Source organism: Halichoeres trimaculatus, unplaced genomic scaffold (genome assembly GCF_033239565.1).
Source record: "Halichoeres trimaculatus isolate MK-OKI-2021-1 unplaced genomic scaffold, fHalTri1.1 fHalTri1_scaffold_5, whole genome shotgun sequence".
Taxonomy (NCBI): domain Eukaryota; kingdom Metazoa; phylum Chordata; class Actinopteri; order Labriformes; family Labridae; genus Halichoeres; species Halichoeres trimaculatus.
The window spans coordinates 587,916-605,784 of NW_027437183.1; the positions used below are offsets into that span (position 1 = coordinate 587,916).

The 17,869-nt window shown below is 40.0% G+C and overlaps 1 protein-coding gene across 2 annotated transcripts in view; it reads left to right on the forward strand.

Moving 5' to 3' along the window:
• eeig1a (estrogen-induced osteoclastogenesis regulator 1a) overlaps positions 1–17,541 on the forward strand; it is a 41,177-nt gene extending 23,636 nt beyond the window's left edge. For both annotated transcript variants that reach the window (XM_074671318.1, XM_074671319.1), the window contains 10 exons: positions 2,965–3,085; positions 6,951–6,980; positions 10,059–10,175; positions 11,119–11,165; positions 13,371–13,522; positions 14,037–14,141; positions 16,036–16,231; positions 16,314–16,435; positions 16,614–16,683; positions 16,873–17,541. In XM_074671318.1, the coding sequence (XP_074527419.1) occupies positions 2,965–3,085; positions 6,951–6,980; positions 10,059–10,175; positions 11,119–11,165; positions 13,371–13,522; positions 14,037–14,141; positions 16,036–16,231; positions 16,314–16,435; positions 16,614–16,683; positions 16,873–16,918 (1,006 nt within the window). In that variant the 3' untranslated portion in view covers positions 16,919–17,541. The remainder of the gene's footprint in view (positions 1–2,964; positions 3,086–6,950; positions 6,981–10,058; positions 10,176–11,118; positions 11,166–13,370; positions 13,523–14,036; positions 14,142–16,035; positions 16,232–16,313; positions 16,436–16,613; positions 16,684–16,872) is intronic.
• The last annotated feature ends 328 nt before the right edge of the window (positions 17,542–17,869 follow it).

Sequence of the window (17,869 nt, forward strand, 5' to 3'; positions counted from 1 at the left end):
TTCCATACACTGAACTTAAAAAAGGAAAAACGAAAATCAAAACTGGAGAGAAAATATGAATATGAATTATATATTTTAGCATGTCATCACAGAACCGACCCAAATGCAACTTGTAACATTACAATGCAGGCCAATTATATTGCTTATTGGGCAGAAAGAGAAAATATTGATTAAATAAGAAGTGAATTAATAGTAAATTTCTAACCCGTCAAAATGGCGACAACCTTTAGATTTTTCTATCATTGCTCAAAAAAATCTGTAAAAGACGGAGAATAATTGGTTTACGCCACCTCTGCTCCAGAGGATGCTAACAGCACAGGACTGAAGGCTGGTGGAGCTAGCTCTGCTAGTGTTAGCCACATTCTGCTAACCATTTGGTATTATTTACCTCAACGGTACCAATTTTTGGTACTTTTTGTGTTTATGTCTTGATGAATATGATTTTTTTTCACAATGAAATAAATATATATATATTTCAGTTTAGCATATTTATTCTTCAATATATGACTTTGCAATGTTGTGTTCATGTCAAGTAGGAAAATCTCCTACTCTTCCACTCCCTCACAGTCACAACGATGCGTTTAGGTTACTAATAGAGGTGTCCCAGTCCGATATTGATATTGGATATTGGTCCGATATCAGCAAAAAAACAACTATCGGTATCGTATCGGAATGCATCTAAAATCTCCGATATAATCAGTCCATTCCAGACTCTGCTCCTGCTATTTTTATTTGATTTATTTAGGTTATTTTCTGGGTCTTCTAATTTATTCTTTATTTTATTCAATTACTAGTTATTCTTATGTTTAATGTTAAATTTTCTGTTCCCCATTGGTTAATAATAAATGGGTCAGTTTTTCCTCATACCTACTGTTGCTGACGACTGTTCTTTGTTTGAATAATATCACTTTATCAAGCCTTTTCTAAAATGACAGAATTGCTACAGAATAAGTAAAAAAAGTATGCATGTTTAATGCTGATATTGTATCAGATTAATATCGGTATCGGCCAATACTCAATGCTGCAGTATCAGTATCGTATCGGAAGTGAAAATGTAATATCAGGACATCCCTAGTTACTAAACATGGTACCCTTTGACTTTACGTGAATCGGTACCTGATCCTTTTACAGAATTCAGTCGGTACCTATGAGAGTACCTCATTCAGTACCCATCCCTACTTCACGCTACACGAAGGTTTTAATAGTTAACTAAAACGATACCGAAAAAAGGAAAACTAAAATTTAAAACACATTGCAGTTAACTCAAACTAATAAAAACTAGAAAAGAAAACAAAAACGATAAGTAAACTAAAACTGTATCTTGTGTTCACAAAACTAACTGAAACGAACAAAAATTAAAGACAAAATGTCCTTAGTTATCTTTTCGGACAATATTAGGGAGTTCTATACAGTAAGACATGTCAGGAACAATAAGTGAATTATAGATTATTTTCAATGCCTTGTAATTTAAAACATATCTGGATTTTGACAGGATGCAACTGACTTTGAAATTTTACCTTTTGTGTAATCAACATGTTTCTATGTTAATCTACTGTCAATCAATACCCCAAGAAATTTGGTTTTAAAAACTCTTTCGATGCAAACATTACTGATTTTAACTGTAATTTCCCCATTTATTTCATTTTGATTTCCAAAAACCATGAACTTCGTTTTTTTTAACATTAAGGGATAATTTATTTACATCAAACCAAGTTTTGAGACTTTCCAGCTCACGTTCAATGCCAATCGATGGTTCTTTAAGTTTTTACCTGAACAGACTCAGTTTGTGTCATCCGCAAAAATTATGTATTTAAAAAAATTGTGACTTTGCAGAAATCATTGATATACAGTGTGAACAATAATGGTCCAATAACAGATCCTTGGGGTACTCCACAGGTAGTTTTGAAATTGAATCATGAATCAGTTTCTGCAGGTTGGAGTCCCTGCAAAACTGACAGTCTGGATCAGGTGAGCAAAAAGCAATTAATGCACACCTGGTTTCCAGTTTTCCCTCATGCATCTGAACTCAAAACCACCTGGAAGTTTTCAGGAGTGCATGCACGACGTGTGCAAGTTACACCTGAAGTCTGTGATCTCAAACAACACCACAAACTGTTAGAAGATGCAGCAGACCGTACACTCTCTGATGGCTGAATCTCGCTAACCAATCAGATGTCAGAGCTCCTGCATCACTTTACAGGTGATGTTAAAGTCTGCAGCGCGTCATATTTCAGTGGGGGTCTTGTTTTGTTGAGGTCATGTTTACAGATCGAACTAACGAGGTCGTCTTGGCGAGCACATACCTCACATATCCTCGTCTTCTCCTCTGAGGTGTCTCCAGGACTCGTCTCAGGAATGCTTTGAGCCGTCGATCACGGCAGCTTTTGTTTTTGGAGACAAACAGATCAGCGACCCGCGCTCTGTTTCGGCGCTGCTCCCACCCTCGCTGCTCAGGATGCTCGGACACTTTGAGCTGTAACACCAGCAGAGCGTTTGGTGACCATTGTCTGACGTTTCCTCCACAGTGTTTTCTTAACGAGGAGAAAATCCTGGAGGGGAACAGACTTTGAGATAACAGAAATGTAAGATGGAGCGTGCTGTGTGTCAGGAGCCAGGGGAATCATCTCTATAATCCAGTTAGCTTTGGAAAAACTTGCTCTCATGTTTTCTCAGTGGATGTCCTGCTCACGAGGCCCAGACACGATGACATAACTGGAGAAATGTGCTGTGCTTTCTGAGAACATGAGCAGGAAAATGATCAGTTAGCGTGTCTGCAGAGGCCTGTGGACGTAAACACTGACACACAACAGAGTGAATCATGAAGTCTGCAGCTCCAGACGCAGACGGAGGAGCTGGTGGAAATAGAAAGGCATCCTAAAAATAATGACTAATTCATGGAGAGCACAAATAATGCAGAAAATGTTCATCCAGAGGTTCATGTGTTCCTGTTTTCGCTCCTCGCAGGGAGGAGGTCCAGGAGAACTGCGTCCGCTGGAGGAAGAGGTTCACCTTCGTGTCCAAGATGAGCGCCAACCCTCACACCGGGGTCCTGGACCCGTCTGTCTGCAGGGTGTCGGTCCGGAAGGTACGAGTCCAGCCCCCAGTCTGAAACAGATAACTCGTGCTAAGCTAAGAAATAAGATCCTGCTACTTCTCCTTAGTTTCAGAGTCTTTGAACAAAGACGTTTTATTGCTGATCCTTAATGTAGACAGAAACTTGATGCATTGATCTGATACCAAACATTTCCAGCCTCCAGGACGAGAGATTATTCCTCTTTACCCTGACAATAACCTGCAAAAACTGAAACCTCATCAAGTATTTTTTTCTTATTTTAAGTAAAAAATGTCTTATTAGACTTAGGGTTGTCAAAAGTATCGATACTTAAAAAAGTATCGATACTAAAATGTTGTATCCGGATACAATACTCACTTTCAAAAGTATCGATACTATCGATACAAGCTTCAAATACAATCTACTAGTGCAGTGGTTCTCAACCTGTGGCTGGAGGCCCATAAGTGGGTCTCAGGGCTATTTTTAGTGGACAGTGTATAAATCAGGCAAAATGTGGTAAAAATGTCTTCAGTGTGTGCTCAGGCCTGAAACTTTCTTTTTACACAACTGTTTGTTGTGTGTGTGGTACTGTTAATTGTTACATGTTGCAACAGAGGTTATACTTGCATTTTTTTTTAATAAGAATGTTTCTTTTAAATATTGGGTTCTTTTTTTTATCCTTGTGGTATCGGAAATAGTATCGAGTATCGAATATTTTCCTGAGTATCGGTATCGAGTTGGAAATTTTAGTATCGTGACAACCCTAATTAGACTCGATATGAGCTACATTAAACTTTTCAGTCCAGAAAAATGTCTCGTTTGGAGTTATTTAAAGACAAAAATGAGGTCTGAGTTGCTTATAACGAGTAAAAAAAATCTGCCAATGGGACGAGAGAAATTTGCTTGAAAATTTGCTTGAAACTAAAATAATGTCTTAATTAGGGCTGTGACTTTAACAAGTTAGATTAATTAATTACATTTCAAATTAATGGGTTATTAAATTTACGCAAGATTAACTCATTAGCTGCCATTTTCAGAGCATCTTGAACGTAAACACCAAAACTACCTAAGAAGAGTGGACTCTCCTCTTTAATGTCTCTCTTCCTGTTTTTGATCCAAAAACAGACAAATCAAACTTTTTTGATCGCGTTCATCTGGGGCGCTCCATCCTTTGATCCTCTCCATGATCTCTGTCGTCTTTTCTCACGATGGCGCCGCTCTTTTCTGACTCGTAGCGTCTCTCTGTGTCTCTGTCATCTCACATCTTCTCCTCATATCCATGCTGAGCTCTCGTCCAAAGAGCACACCGCTCTCACCCACAGTAGTTTACAAGCAGGATTTTGATTGACAGGCTCCACCAGACCCCGCCTCCCTCTGCTGAAAAATAAAATTTACTTCTATAGACGCAGTAAATGGTTGCAATGGAATTGATGTTAATGGCAGCAAACTTTAATTTTTTTAATTTTTAATATTGGCAGAAAAAAAAGAAACAAAAAGCGTATTTAGAAATCTTCTCTTCTTCATGTTTTCATTTGATCAGTCATGCTCTACAGTTTTGTAATGTCCTAGAATTCACATTCTTTATTTGGGGACCTTAAGCAGATATGAGATTAAAATACGATTAATAAGATTAATTACAAACCTTGTAAGTAATTTGATTAATTTTTTTAATCTCCTGACAGCACTAGTCTTAATACAAGAAACTTTTCTCTTGTCCCATTGGCAGATTTTATTTTTGCTTGTTACAGTAATTCAGACTTCATTTTGGTCTTTGAACAACTTAAAATCAGACATTTTTCTGGACTGCGCAGGTAAATATGCCTCACATTGAGCCTAGAAAGACATTTTTAACTGAAAATCAGACAAAAACACTTGATAAGATTTCAGTTTTTAACAGTGTAGGTGTTGTACACTGCAAAAACTAAAATCCAAGCAAGTGTTTGTGTTTGGTTCGTAGTCAAAATTGTCTCATCAGACTTAATATGAGCTATATTCACCTGAAAAGTCCAGAAAAATGTCTCATTTTAGTTGCCTGTAGTAAGGATAATGTCTTAAAACAATAAACGAATCTATTCCCTGAGCTTCAAACAGCCAAAACAACGTTAGCCTCGTAGCATTTTGGCCTAAAACATATTTCAAAATTTGTTGAAAAGACGGAAAAACACATTTTTATGTTATAATTATTATAATTATGTATCATTATTTACTTGTTTATTTTATTTTAATGTCTTTGACTGAGGCAAATGAGGTTTAAAAGAGTTAAAACACGTCACGCCTCCATCAGCTGACAAACCTCATGAAGCTGACTTCACCTGCCGATAACGCCAGAACTACCAGGTGATCAGCTGACTGAACTACCGCCCTGAACTGGCACGCCAAATGGAAAAACCTACGCAGGTGTATTCAGTGTTTTGCTCTGCAAAAACAGAAAATTTTAAAAGTGTTTATGTCTTAATTCAAGAAAAAAATGTTTGTAAGACAATCCTCCAGTTGATCAAGCTTTCATGAATGATGTAATGAAACACTTATAAATAGGGAAAATCAAGTTCACCCTGAGTGGAAAGATTAACATGTTTCATTCAATATGGCAACCATTTATAGAATATTGTCATATTATTAATATCTAAATTGTATTTTTCTCTTATTTTTGTTTTATTTTTTTATTGCATTATATTTTCATTTATTTATTTTTATTTTATTTATTTATTTATTTATTATTTATTTATTGTTATTTTATTTTTATTTATTTATTTATTTATTTATTTTTATTCATTTATTTATTTTTATTTATTTATTTATTTTTATTATTTATTTATTTATTTATATTTTTATTTATTTATTTATTTTTTTATTATTTTCATATTTATCTTTTTTTATTTATTTTTTATTTAACTTAATGTATGTGTATATGTACAATTGTGTAGTGTGTGTATTGGTGTATTCATATATGTAAATACATGAATATATGTGTGCAGATTTATGTGTATATGTAGATACACCTTTATATCATACCATGAATGTGTGAGCAGATGCATATATTTATATCTTTTAATTATTTTTGTATTTGTATGCAACAAAGAAAAAAAAACAATGAAGAGAAGTTCTTCTTATTTCACGTCTTTAGGAGCCAAAAGTGATGCCTGAATTGTTTGTAAAGAGTAAAAAATCTGCCGGTGAGGTGAAATAGATTTCACTATGAGTGTCTTGAAATTTTTAATCTTTACAAACAACTCAAAGACATTTTTGTGGACTTGTTAGGTTAATGTGGCGATGAGTCTTCGTAGGTTTGATAGTTCAGTCAGCTGATCACCTGGTAGTTTTGGTGTTATCGGCAGGTGAAGTCAGCTTCATGAAGTGTGTCAGCTGATGGAGGTGAAGCTGTTCCTGTGAGGCTCTCTGATTGGACAGTTTGAACTGAAATGCTGCGTTATGATTGGATGATTTTGTCATTAGCCTCAAGAAACACCACTCGGGCGTCATTTCTGTCGATCAGTCTTAAAATGAGACGATTTTCTGGACTTGTGGCTCATATTAAGCCCCAGAAACAGTTTTTGATTGAAATCAGACGTAAACACTTGTTTAGAAGCTCCTGAGTTGGTGATCTGACCCTGTATTTTGTGCGGCTAACGTCACAAAACGCCGTCCTAAACAGCAGCGTCTCTGCAGAGACTGTTCACAGACCTCCTCACAAACTCGTCCTGGAGGTATTTTGGTGCAGACTCGAGGCTGAACCTCCCATGTGAACGCCGCCTCGCCGCCACGCTCTGAGGGACCCACGAGTGTGGTCCAGACCTGTAATTTGGACTGTGTGGGGCGGCGGCGGCGGCGGCGCCCTGTAATCTGAGCTCTCTGTGATGTAAAAATGGACTCACTCCTGGTCTCCCTGTTTTCTCTGCAGGAGCTCAAAGGAGGGAAGGCGTTTTCGAAGGTAAGCGCCCTCGCCGCTCACGCTCATCCAGACTGTGAACCCTGATCCTCTTCCTGTAGATGTTAGCGTTTCTCTCGGCGTGCTGGCGAGCTCGGGGTTTGCAGGGTGGGACTGTAAACTCAAACTCTCACATTAAGTCAGAAAAACATCCTGGCAGCTCCTCTGACCGTAACCGTGAGCGCTCCTCATGAATGAGTCACGGCGAGCGACTAAAACGCCAAGGTCACCTCTCCGTGGATGCATGCATGCAACAGGAAGTGCTTCCTCTGCTCGCCTCGTGTCTGCTTTTAGATTTCCCCCGTCTAAATTTACCCGCTTCCCTCCTCAGAGGTCGCTTCCTCAGACACACACCTAAGCAAACAGGAGCGGCGTGGAGAAAGGGAAACCTGAAGAATGGAGGACGGGAACCTTTAGCCTGAGAGCGCTGCAGACGGCGTTTAGAAAAACACGGCGAATGTCGCTCGAACAAAGGCCGAAGCTGCCGGCTTTGTTTCAGTGATTAAGGTCAGGAGGGCAGGGTCCCATCGGAGGAGTCTCAGGCTGTGAGGAGCGAGGAGGAGGAGGTCAGGGAGCAACCAAGACCTTTAAAACACCAACACGCTCGGTTCGTGGAGGCACCGAGGCGGGTACGCTACAAAAACTTACTTTAAGATTTCAAAAGTACAAAATGAGGCCAGCTTTCAGGTTTTTTAAATCCAGATTTAACCATAGAGATAGGATAGAAGAAGATTTAATACAAACACCACCTCAGCCCCAAACCGACCCAAAACGTGTTCGTCCGTTCAGTCTCTGTCTCCTGGATCCTGTCTGCTGTTAGCTCCGTTAGCCATGTCTGTGAATAGCATGATGCTACTCTGCCCTCTGGTATTCCCTCTGTCGCTGGGTTAGCACAGCTAGCTCGTCCATCTTATTGGAGATAGATCTTACGTTCCCAATAACAATGGATGGAAGGACAGGTCCATGTCGGCACTTCTTAGCTCACAGCTGAGAACCAGCACGTCGTCCTCACCTCCTTCTCCTCACCTTGTGGGAAACATCTGGCCTAGCACCAGTTAGCATTGACATGCTACAGGCTGCTAACAGCTGATTTCACATGTAAACAATGCAGCCATGGTTACATGTAGGATCTCCAGACAAACACAGGAGAAAAAGTAGTAAAAATATCAATGAAGACACAAAAAGTTTGGTGTCCATGACCAACAAATGAACCATACAAAGTAATGATCCACTCCAAATACAAAGATGACGAAAAAGAGACAAAAAAAATGACAAGAAACTGACAAAGACGAGAGAACAACTTCTAAAACTAACATCATAAACTTTCAGACATGTAACAACAACAGTTTAAACTCTCCCGCTCTTCTGACAAATAATACTCCAAACATTAATCATTGCAAACCAAAAATCTTTATTTCAATTCCCCGACCTTCTTTCAGTGTTTGAGTCAGCAGATGTTTCAATAACAAAAAAAAACAAAAAAACCACCAAATGCTGCTCAAAACTGAGTCTGTATGAATTTGAAATTACCACCAAACAACCCTCTAATGAAAACTACAACTCCCAGGAAAACTGTCCATGTTACAGGGATTTTCCAACAAAAGAAAAGTCCGTTCTCACCTACGTGTAGGGATGGGAATCAAAAACCGGTTCCTGTTGAGAATCGATAAGAAATGTTTCAATCCATTGATATCGTTAGCCTTTGTGCTTAATGATTCCCTTATCAATTCTTTACATTGTGCCGGAGCCACCGGGCCTTACGTCGACTAGTCTGCTGCAGCTAGCTTAGCTTAGCAGTTAGCTAACGTTTCCCAAGAAAACTCTGATTCAGGATTTTCAGCTTGAAGTTTTCCTGAAGAACTGACTTCATAAAGAAATGTTCATCACTCTCTCTCAGGAGATTCATATTCAGCACATTCAACATGGTATAAATCACCTTATTTACCAAAATAACAAAACAGCACAAGCTTGATGCTAACGTATATGGGAAACTGCATTGATATGCTAGCAGTTAGCATACATCAGTATAACTTCAGCTTCAGAATAGAATTTCAACTTTCATCACAGAAACATATCGCATCAACTCTTTGTAAAAAATACTGAGAATTTCAAATGTCAAAAGCTAACAGGCTAATGAAAGGCTAATGGCTGACGGAAAGGTTCCAAACAACTTAAACTATTGCTGTAATCACTTTGAGACACTAGATGGCCTACTTGAGTTATTAATATATAACAACACAGAACATCAACGTCACATTGTGTGAAATTTTGACCTGTTTCTGTTTAATTATGCCCCAAAATATCCAGACTCAGGGACCAATTACATTTTATTCACTTACAGTATAAACTCAATTAAATGTTGTTGACACAGAAAACCTGTAAAGATACTTTTTGGACCAAGAAAACTCACAACAGGAAGTGATAAGGGAATCGGTATTAACAAAATCTTATCAATTCCCATCCCTACCTCCACGCTCCCCCTGCAGTCTGGGCTCAAAACTCCACAAAGGAAAGGAAAAATAGTCCAAAAAGAGAAAAAGATTGATCAAAAGAAAAACTGTGGTGTACCAAGAAAATACTTTAGGTGAGAAAAACATGGATCTCACCCTGAGTCTGGGCTCCTTTGTTGCTCCACGGTGTGTGAATCCAAGGATGGGACAAGGGGACAGATCCCACAGATTACAGCCACAGTTTAACTTCTTTTCCCTCCTTTAAAGAGCTGTTCACTCCTTTTCTTGGCTGTTAATCTACTTTATAACACAACAGGAGTCCAAGGTTTCCGCACTGTTCCTGGGTACCTTCTTTCCTCTTGGTCCTCCACACGACTTCCTCCCTTCATAACCTTTGTTTTCTGATAAACTTATTGTGTTTCAGGCGTTACGCACTTTAAAACACAGGGACTTACACCCAGACCACAGAGAACAAGGCTCAACATTATTTTAGTTATTTTGTTCCTTTCTTTGTTTACTGTTTTCTTTTCTTTTCTTTTTAGCGAAGTAATCCCGTCACGAATCATCAGCCCGTCTATCAGCTGATATCAGCGTCTATCTATCAGGGTTTAACTCTCCTTGTCTCCCTCAGCTGGGCTTCACCGACCTCAACATGGCGGAGTTTGCGGGTTCGGGCTCCACCGTGCGCTGCTGCCTGCTGGAGGGCTACGACACCAAGAACACACGGCAGGATAACTCCATCCTGAAGGTGACGGAGTCAGAAAACAGTCAGAAAACAGTCAGAGACACTAACTGTGACCTCTCTGTGACCTTTCATTGATCGGGCGCTCTCTGCACAGTCAGTCAGGGGGGAAAGGTGAAACTCCAGCTTTAAACTGATCATCAATCAGCTGCTGGGGATCAATAAATCAATAATTAATCTGTGGAGGTGGAGAAGGAAAGGGAAACTCAGGGTGGAGGCTGTGAGGATCCTTCAAAGTGCTCACAGATTAAACTAAAGATTAAAATAAATCATCCTGTCCTCCTCACGTCTGGGTGAAAACCTGCTCGTCTGAAGCTGGTAGAGGAGCGCCTGCAGCGCCCCCCAGAGGCCGTGACCACACACTGCAGACTGAAACAGCGAGCCAGAAGAGTCATGAAGAGTTTAGTCATGTCATTCCTCAGAGAGCGTTACGGGAACTCGTCCCTGCAGCAGATTTCCTTCATCATTAAAAATGTTTGAAACGTGTTGGTTCTGGTTTCTCTGGAGCTGGAAGTGGGTCAGACTCTTTCAGACCTTTGGTTCCCAGACTTTCTCCTCTGGACCTAATCTGTGCTAACGTCAGGGTTTCAGGTGATCCCTGTGGTAAAATCAGAGGCAGGTGATTGGTTGTTTCAGAGCGTGTCCTCTCTGCTCTTTGCTTTGGAAACTGAAATCATAAAATAAAGAGTCAGAGACTCAGAGAGTCAGAGATTCAGAGAGTCAGAGATTCAGAGAGTCAGAGAGTCAGAGACTCAGAGAGTCAGACAGTCAGAGATTCAGAGAGTCAGAGAGTCAGAGAGTCAGAGATTCAGAGAGTCAGAGATTCAGAGATTCAGAGAGTCAGAGATTCAGAGAGTCAGAGAGTCAGAGAGTCAGAGATTCAGAGAGTCAGAGACTCAGAGAGTCAGAGAGTCAGAGAGTGAAGTTTGTCTCTGTTTGTTTGTTGAAGGTGATCATCGGGATGACGCTGCTGTCTGGAGACCCCTGCTTCAAAACGTGAGTGTTTTTAATAATTTATTCATGAATCATGTTGGTTTTTTTAAATGATGTGAACTTTTATGTTTCCTGTCAAAGTCTCAAACCAAAGCAGAGAAAATCTGAATACGTCTCCTCTCTAAACTCACTCTGGACTCAACAACTCATCATCTCTTCAGCTGACGACTGTAAATCAACAGATTCATCAGGATGGGAAAATGTGAGAGTTAAAAACACGTCAGAGGAAAAATAAACCAGATTAAAGTCAGGACATGGATCAGGAAAAGAGTTCAGGATCCAGGATCAGAAATATCTGGGGCTACACTTTTTTCCTTCCTCCTTACTCCCTTCATTTCTCCTGCCCTGTTTTTCCTTCTTCTTTTCCCTTATTTTTACCTTTTTCCTTTTTCCTCTCCTTCCTTCCTCCCTTATTTCATTTCTTCCTTTCTTCCTTCCTGTTTTTCCTTTCTTCCTCTCCTGATGTTTTCTTTTTTACCTTTTTTCTTTTTTCCTTTTTTCTTTTTTCCTTTTTTTCTTTTTCCTTATTTTTTCCTTTTCTGTTATTTTGTCCTTCCTTCCTTCCTTCCTTCCTGATTTCCTTTGTCCTTCCTTATTTAATGTCTTCCTTTCTTCCTCTCCTGATGTTTCTTTTTACCTTTTTCTTTTTTTCCTTTTTTTGTCCTTTTCTGTTTTTTTTCTTCCTTCCCATTTTCTCCTTCTTTACTTTCTTTCTCCCTGTTTTTCCTTTGTTCTTCCTTTGTCTTATGTTTTCCTTCTCTTTTTAGTTTATCATTTTTTCTTTTCTTTTCATTTTTCGTTCGTTCGTTCATTTGTCTGTTCATTCCTTCCTTCCTTCCTTCCTTCCTTCCTTCTTTCCTTCCTTCCTTATTTCATTTCTTCCTTTCTTCCTCCTTGTTTTTCCTCCTTCCTTTCTTCCTCTCCTGATGTTTTCTTTTTTACCTTTTTTCTTTTTTCCATTTTTTTCTTTTTACCTTTTTTCTTTTTTCCTTTATTTTTTCCTTTTCTGTTATTTTCTCCTTCCTTCCTTTCTTCCTTCCTGTTTTTCCTTTGTCCTTCCTTACTTTTATGTTTTGCTTTTCTTTTTAATTTTTCCTTTTTCTTTTTATTTCTTCCTTTCTTCCTTCCTGATTTCCTCCCTTCCTGCATTAATTTCATCTCCCCAGTCGTTCCTATCCTCTAGCCTTTCTTTCCTTCATCCTTCCTTCCTTCTTTACCCTTTTTTCTTTCAACCTTCTTTCTCCTTTCCTTTCTAAATTTCTATCCTTTCATCCTTTTTTTACTCCTTTCTCCCCTTACCCTCCTTTCATTTTTCCTCGCTTTCCATTCATTTATTTCTTTCTGTCTTTCTTTCCCTCCCTTCTTTACCTCCTTTTCTTCCACTATTCTTTCTGTCCTTCCTTAATCCTTAAATCCTTTCCTCCTTTCTTTTCCCTCTCCCTTTCCCTTTTCATTTTTTTTAACTTTCTCCCTTCCTTCCTTTCCTTCCATAATTTCATCAATTTCTTTCCTTCCTTTCTCCTTTCTGTCTTCCACTGTTATTTCTTTTCATTCCTTTTTATTTTTTCATATCATTTTTCATTCTTTACTTTCTTTTTTGCCACTTTTCTCCCTTCATTCATTCCCCCTCTTGCATTCCTTCCTATCTTCCTTTATTATTCCTTTCCTTTCCTTTCCTTTCCTTTCCTTTCCTTTCCTTTCCTTTCCTTTCCTTCTTCAGCGTCCTTAAATCTTAAATCCTTTCCTTCCTTTCTTCCTCCTCCCTCCTCCTCAGGATAAGAGACAGGCGTTACCTAAGGGCAAGGTGAGCTGTGATGTCATCAGCCTGTGACGGTGTAATGAGGATCAGTCAGATCAAAAAGAGTTTTCATTTAATCCAACACAAACATCAAACATCCTGATTTTAACGATTTTCATCTGTTTCTCCAGAGAAACCGTTTGTTATCACAGAGAAAAGAGAAACCTACAGACTCATCCTGAGCGGACTGAGGCTCAGACCAACGTGATAGTTTTTGATCAGCTGTTATTTCCTGGTTGTTGAACTCTCCTCCTCCTCCTCCTCCTCCTCCTCCTCCTCCTCCTCCTCCTCCTCCTCTCTCCTCCTCTCTCCTCCTGCTCTGACTCTTTCCCGTCTCCATGAATCTCCTCTGTGGAGCCAAACCAAACAGAGCAGCTTTAATCTGCTCCGTCCTGTTTTTCTGTCCCCAGGCCGCCCAGCACAGCAAAGTCCATCTCCATCCCCGGACGGGAGCACACCCTGCAGCTGGACTGTAAGGGGGAGGGGACCGCCGAGCCGGGGCCGGCTGGGGGCGTGTCTCTGGGTCGCTCCGCCAAGCCTCGGCCGTCCATCGTCAGCTCAGGTAGAAACTAACTTCAGTGACATCAGAGACATCAGAGCGTGAAGCGTGACGCTGCAGGCTCTGATGTCTGAAGTCCAGACTCGTAGATGTCAGCAAACCGAGCCTAGGTCCAGATGTGTTTCAGTCGGAGCCAAAACGAGTTCTTCAGAAATCTGCGGTCATGAGTTTCCCAAACATGGAAACAGCCGCTGATGTTTGGGATTAAAAGTGAAAAATGAAAATGTGGTTTGTGTCTAAACTTGGAAAACAACCTGAAACAGTGAAGTCATTTACAGCACGGAGGAGTTCTGATCCAAAACACCTTTCTACGCCCAGGATCCAGAGCCCGGTCTGAGCCAAGAGCTGTGAAAGTCTGAGAGTATTTATGGTTTTATGACAGAGAGAAGGCAGACGATAAACTGTGAGGAGTCACACTGAGACAGAAAGTTTTAATCTGCAGATTTAACGACCCTGAAGAAGAAACCAGACTGTAACGAGCTCATTAAAGAGTTTTATTCTCTGTGTTCGTCTCCAGGTCTGCTCGAAGAGCCCGAGGGGAATCAGTCCGGCTCTGCAGAGATTTTTCAGTCCGGTCACTCTCGAAACTCCAGCTACGCCAGCCAGCACAGCAAGATCTCAGGTAACACCTCCACCTGCCCGGCTTCAGGGAGGGTTTGAGGCGTGATGGGTCAGGATTACAGCTGACAGATAAAAAAGGTTTAAGGAGGGAGACGAGGAGACGACGTCTCTTTAGAGGAGGTGAAGTTAAAGGATGTGGAACAATCAGATCCATCAGCGCAGGGGATGGCTCCTCCTACTGTTTCTCTGAGGAACTGCAGTTTAGGGTGGGAATTAATAAGTTTATACTTCATCCCACTCCTTTTCGAATATGTGATTAGAAAATGTCTGTTTGTTTGTATTTGTTTCTGTCTTTGACAGAAATTTCACTTTGACCTCATGTTCGAAATAAATTGAATAAAAAAAAAAACACAAAAAAAAAAAACTGCAGTTTATAAACATCAGAAGAATAAATACAGGTTTGTTTACTCTCAGGGACTCAGTGTGCAGGTTAACAGGCTATAGATCTGCAACCTTTACTTTCAAAGAGCCGTTTATCCTCAGCTCAGCTGGATTAAAGTCAACCAGAAACCACAAAATCTACTTTATTTTTTAAATAAAGACAAAAAAGTGAATAACCTAGTGAATAATTATCTAAAAGAGAAGTTTTTTGTGTTAATAAAATTGTCCATGTGATTTCTTGGTTTTTTATTTTTAATAAATTTACAGACTTGAGGAAAAAAAAAGAAATTTGTAATGTCATAGATTTTATACATTTGCAAAATTTATGAATTTTCAATAAGTTTCAAATTTAAGGAAATAAAAAAAAAATATATTTATCAAAAAATAAAATTCAAAACATGCAAAAATTTTAATATTTCAAAAAAATTGCTGAAATGTCAAAAATTTGCCCCCCCCAAAAAATGCAATTTCAAAATTTTGCTTAATGTCCCAAAAATTGTAAAACTTTCCAAAAATAGCAAAAAAAAATGGGGTTTATGTAACAAAAAAAAATGCTAAATTAAAAAAAATATGGAATTCTACTTATTTGCAAAAATGCCAAAAAATTGAAATGAAAAAAAAAAATCTAAAAAAACTGCAAAAAATCAGAAAAGGTTAAAAGCTTTATTTAAGAGGTGGTTCATTTTTAGTACTAAATGTTACATATTTGATTTCACTTATTGTCTGTGCTGTTATAATTAATACCCTCTGTAAGAAAAATGAAAATAAAACTCTTTATTTCAATAATATTTCTTAAAGCTACAAGGAGCCGCTGCAGAGGAGTCAAAGGGCCACATAAGGCTCCAGAGCCACAGGTTGAAGACCCTTGGTTTAGCATATCTAAAGTGTCTTTTCCTTTTCTGTACAAACATCAATAACAGAAAATCTAATAAAAATATGTGACCGACTACAATGAATAAGTTAAAAACATTTTGAAATCCAAAATAATTACGAACAATTTTTGCAATTTGTAATTTAATAAATTTTCAAAATTTTTATTATTTTGGAAAAAAATCTTGAATTTGATAACATATATAGATAATGTTGCTCCTCTCATCTCATCATTTCTTGTTGTTTGCTAACGTCTTCCCACATATCAGTCATGTATTTTAATCCAGCACGTTGTCAGTTAAATGAATCCATCCACACAGAATTAAAATCAGTATTTTCTTCCAGATGAGTCTTTTTGTAGATGTAGTTATCTTCCCTGGGCTGTAAAACTTGAGGTTAGCCACAGGTGCATGGAAAGTTGGTGGGCTGTTGATGTTGTAGGAGGTGAAGTAGAGCGGTGGCAGGCTTTATTGACAGATGGGATGAAGATTTAGTTCAACTAAATGTTAACACAGGATTTTATTTAGTGTCAGTGTCTTTAATCATCAATACCCTCAGCTCCTCCACCCTCAGCTCCTCCACCCTCAGCTCCTCCACCCTCAGCTCCTCCACCCTCCGCCCTAACTTCTGTCCCCACCCTCCAGGCTACAGCACGGAGCACTCCTGCTCCTCCAGCCTGTCGGACCTGACGCACCGCAGGAACACCTCCACGGGGAGCAGCACCTCAGGGGGGCTGGGCTTCACCACCGACACGCCCACAGACGGGGACAAGGACGCCGGACGTCCAGAGAGACCGCCGAGGCCCCCCAGACCGGTCCTTCCTCCAAACAGACCCCCCAGGTACAGAGAGACGGAGAGAAGTCCTGGTTTGAGGAGTACTCTGTGGGTTCTGGTCCCTGAACGTGTTCTGGTTCTGTTTCAGGAGGAAGCAGGACTCGGTGGAGAGCCACCCGTCCTGGGTCAACGACACGCGCATCGACGCCGACGACATCGTGGAGAAGATCGTCCAGAGCCAAAACTTCGCCGACATCAACAACACTGAAGGTAGAGGAGAGGATCCAGATCAGTCCAAGATCTGACCCCAGTCCTCCTTTATGGTCTCAGGGGGTCCTGGTTCCTGTCAGCAGCTGCTAACCTTGTGTGTGTGTGTGTGTGTGTGTGTGTGTGTGTGTGTGTGTGTGTGTGTGTGTGTGTGTGTGTGTGTGTGTGTGTGTGTTTTCAGACAGTAACCTGCGTCTGTTCGTCAGCAGAGACGGGACCACGGCGCTCAGCGGCATCAGGCTGGGGAACAGGTGAGACCCTCCATCACTCCTTCTTTCCTCTCCTTGTTTCCTCTCCTTGTTTCCTCTCCTCCTCTCCTCCTCTCCTCCTCTCCTCTCCTCTCCTCTCCTCCTCTCCTTGTTTCCTCTCCTCCTCTCCTCCTCTCCTCCTCTCCTCCTCTCCTCTCCTGACGGCTGGCTGGACTCTGTGTGTTTCTGCAGGGTGTCGGCCGGGGGGTACGAGCCTGTGGTGATAGAGAGCCATTAAAGGGGGACCAGGCCCTGAGGATGCTCTGGTCTCTGGTCTCTGGTCTCTGGTCTCTGGTCTCTGGTCTTGGTGGTTTTACCCGGAGCTTCAGCCGGTCTGACGCCGTGAGGGGAGAACCTCGTCCGTTTGCACTTTATGAGACGTTTGTGTCGTCTGCACTCAGCGGGGATGTTGAAACACTCGACGCTCCACTTTAACCTGCCCCTGGTCCCAGATCCAGATCCTGGTCCCAGATCCAGATCCTGTTTCCATCTTCACGGTCTCCTGGTTTCAGATCAAACAGAGAGATCAGATCTAAAGTCTGAGGAGCGAAGAGGAACATGAAGAATCTCACACATTTACAGTTTGAGTCCAGACCTGCAGGAGTTTTCAGAGGAGGATCAGAGCCACAGAGGAGCCGGTGCTGGTTCAGCTGGTGGACTTTAGAGTCAGAGTTTAGACCAACGTGTTGGAAATCTGACTTTTTTTATTTAAGAAAAACTGAAACTTTTCTGAGACTTCTTCTTCTTTCAGTTTGGAGTTAGAGGCTGAATAAGTAAATTTTACTTTTTATACATTTTTCTAAGGATTCTGGGTAATTACAGAGTTCAGACTTTTTTTAGTGGCATTGATTTTTTTTTTATATAGAATTCAATTTTTTTTTGCCAGATTTTTTTTTAAGTTTTGAGACTTTATTGTTAAATCCTGAACATTTCTCCTAAATAATTCCTTTTTTTTTCTCAGAGTTTTTTTTTTTTAACTTCTCTGATTTATTGTTTGACAGATTCGTGTCACTTTTTTATTTAGATTTAGGTTATTTTTCTTAAAATTATGACTCTGTTTTGAGAAACTCAACATTTTTAACAATCCTGTTTTTGTTGTGAATTTCTAAACTTAATGTCGGGGAGTAAAATAAGTTGTGACTCTGGAAAAAAGTCTTTTTTAAGTTTAAAGTCCATTTTTTTCCCTCAT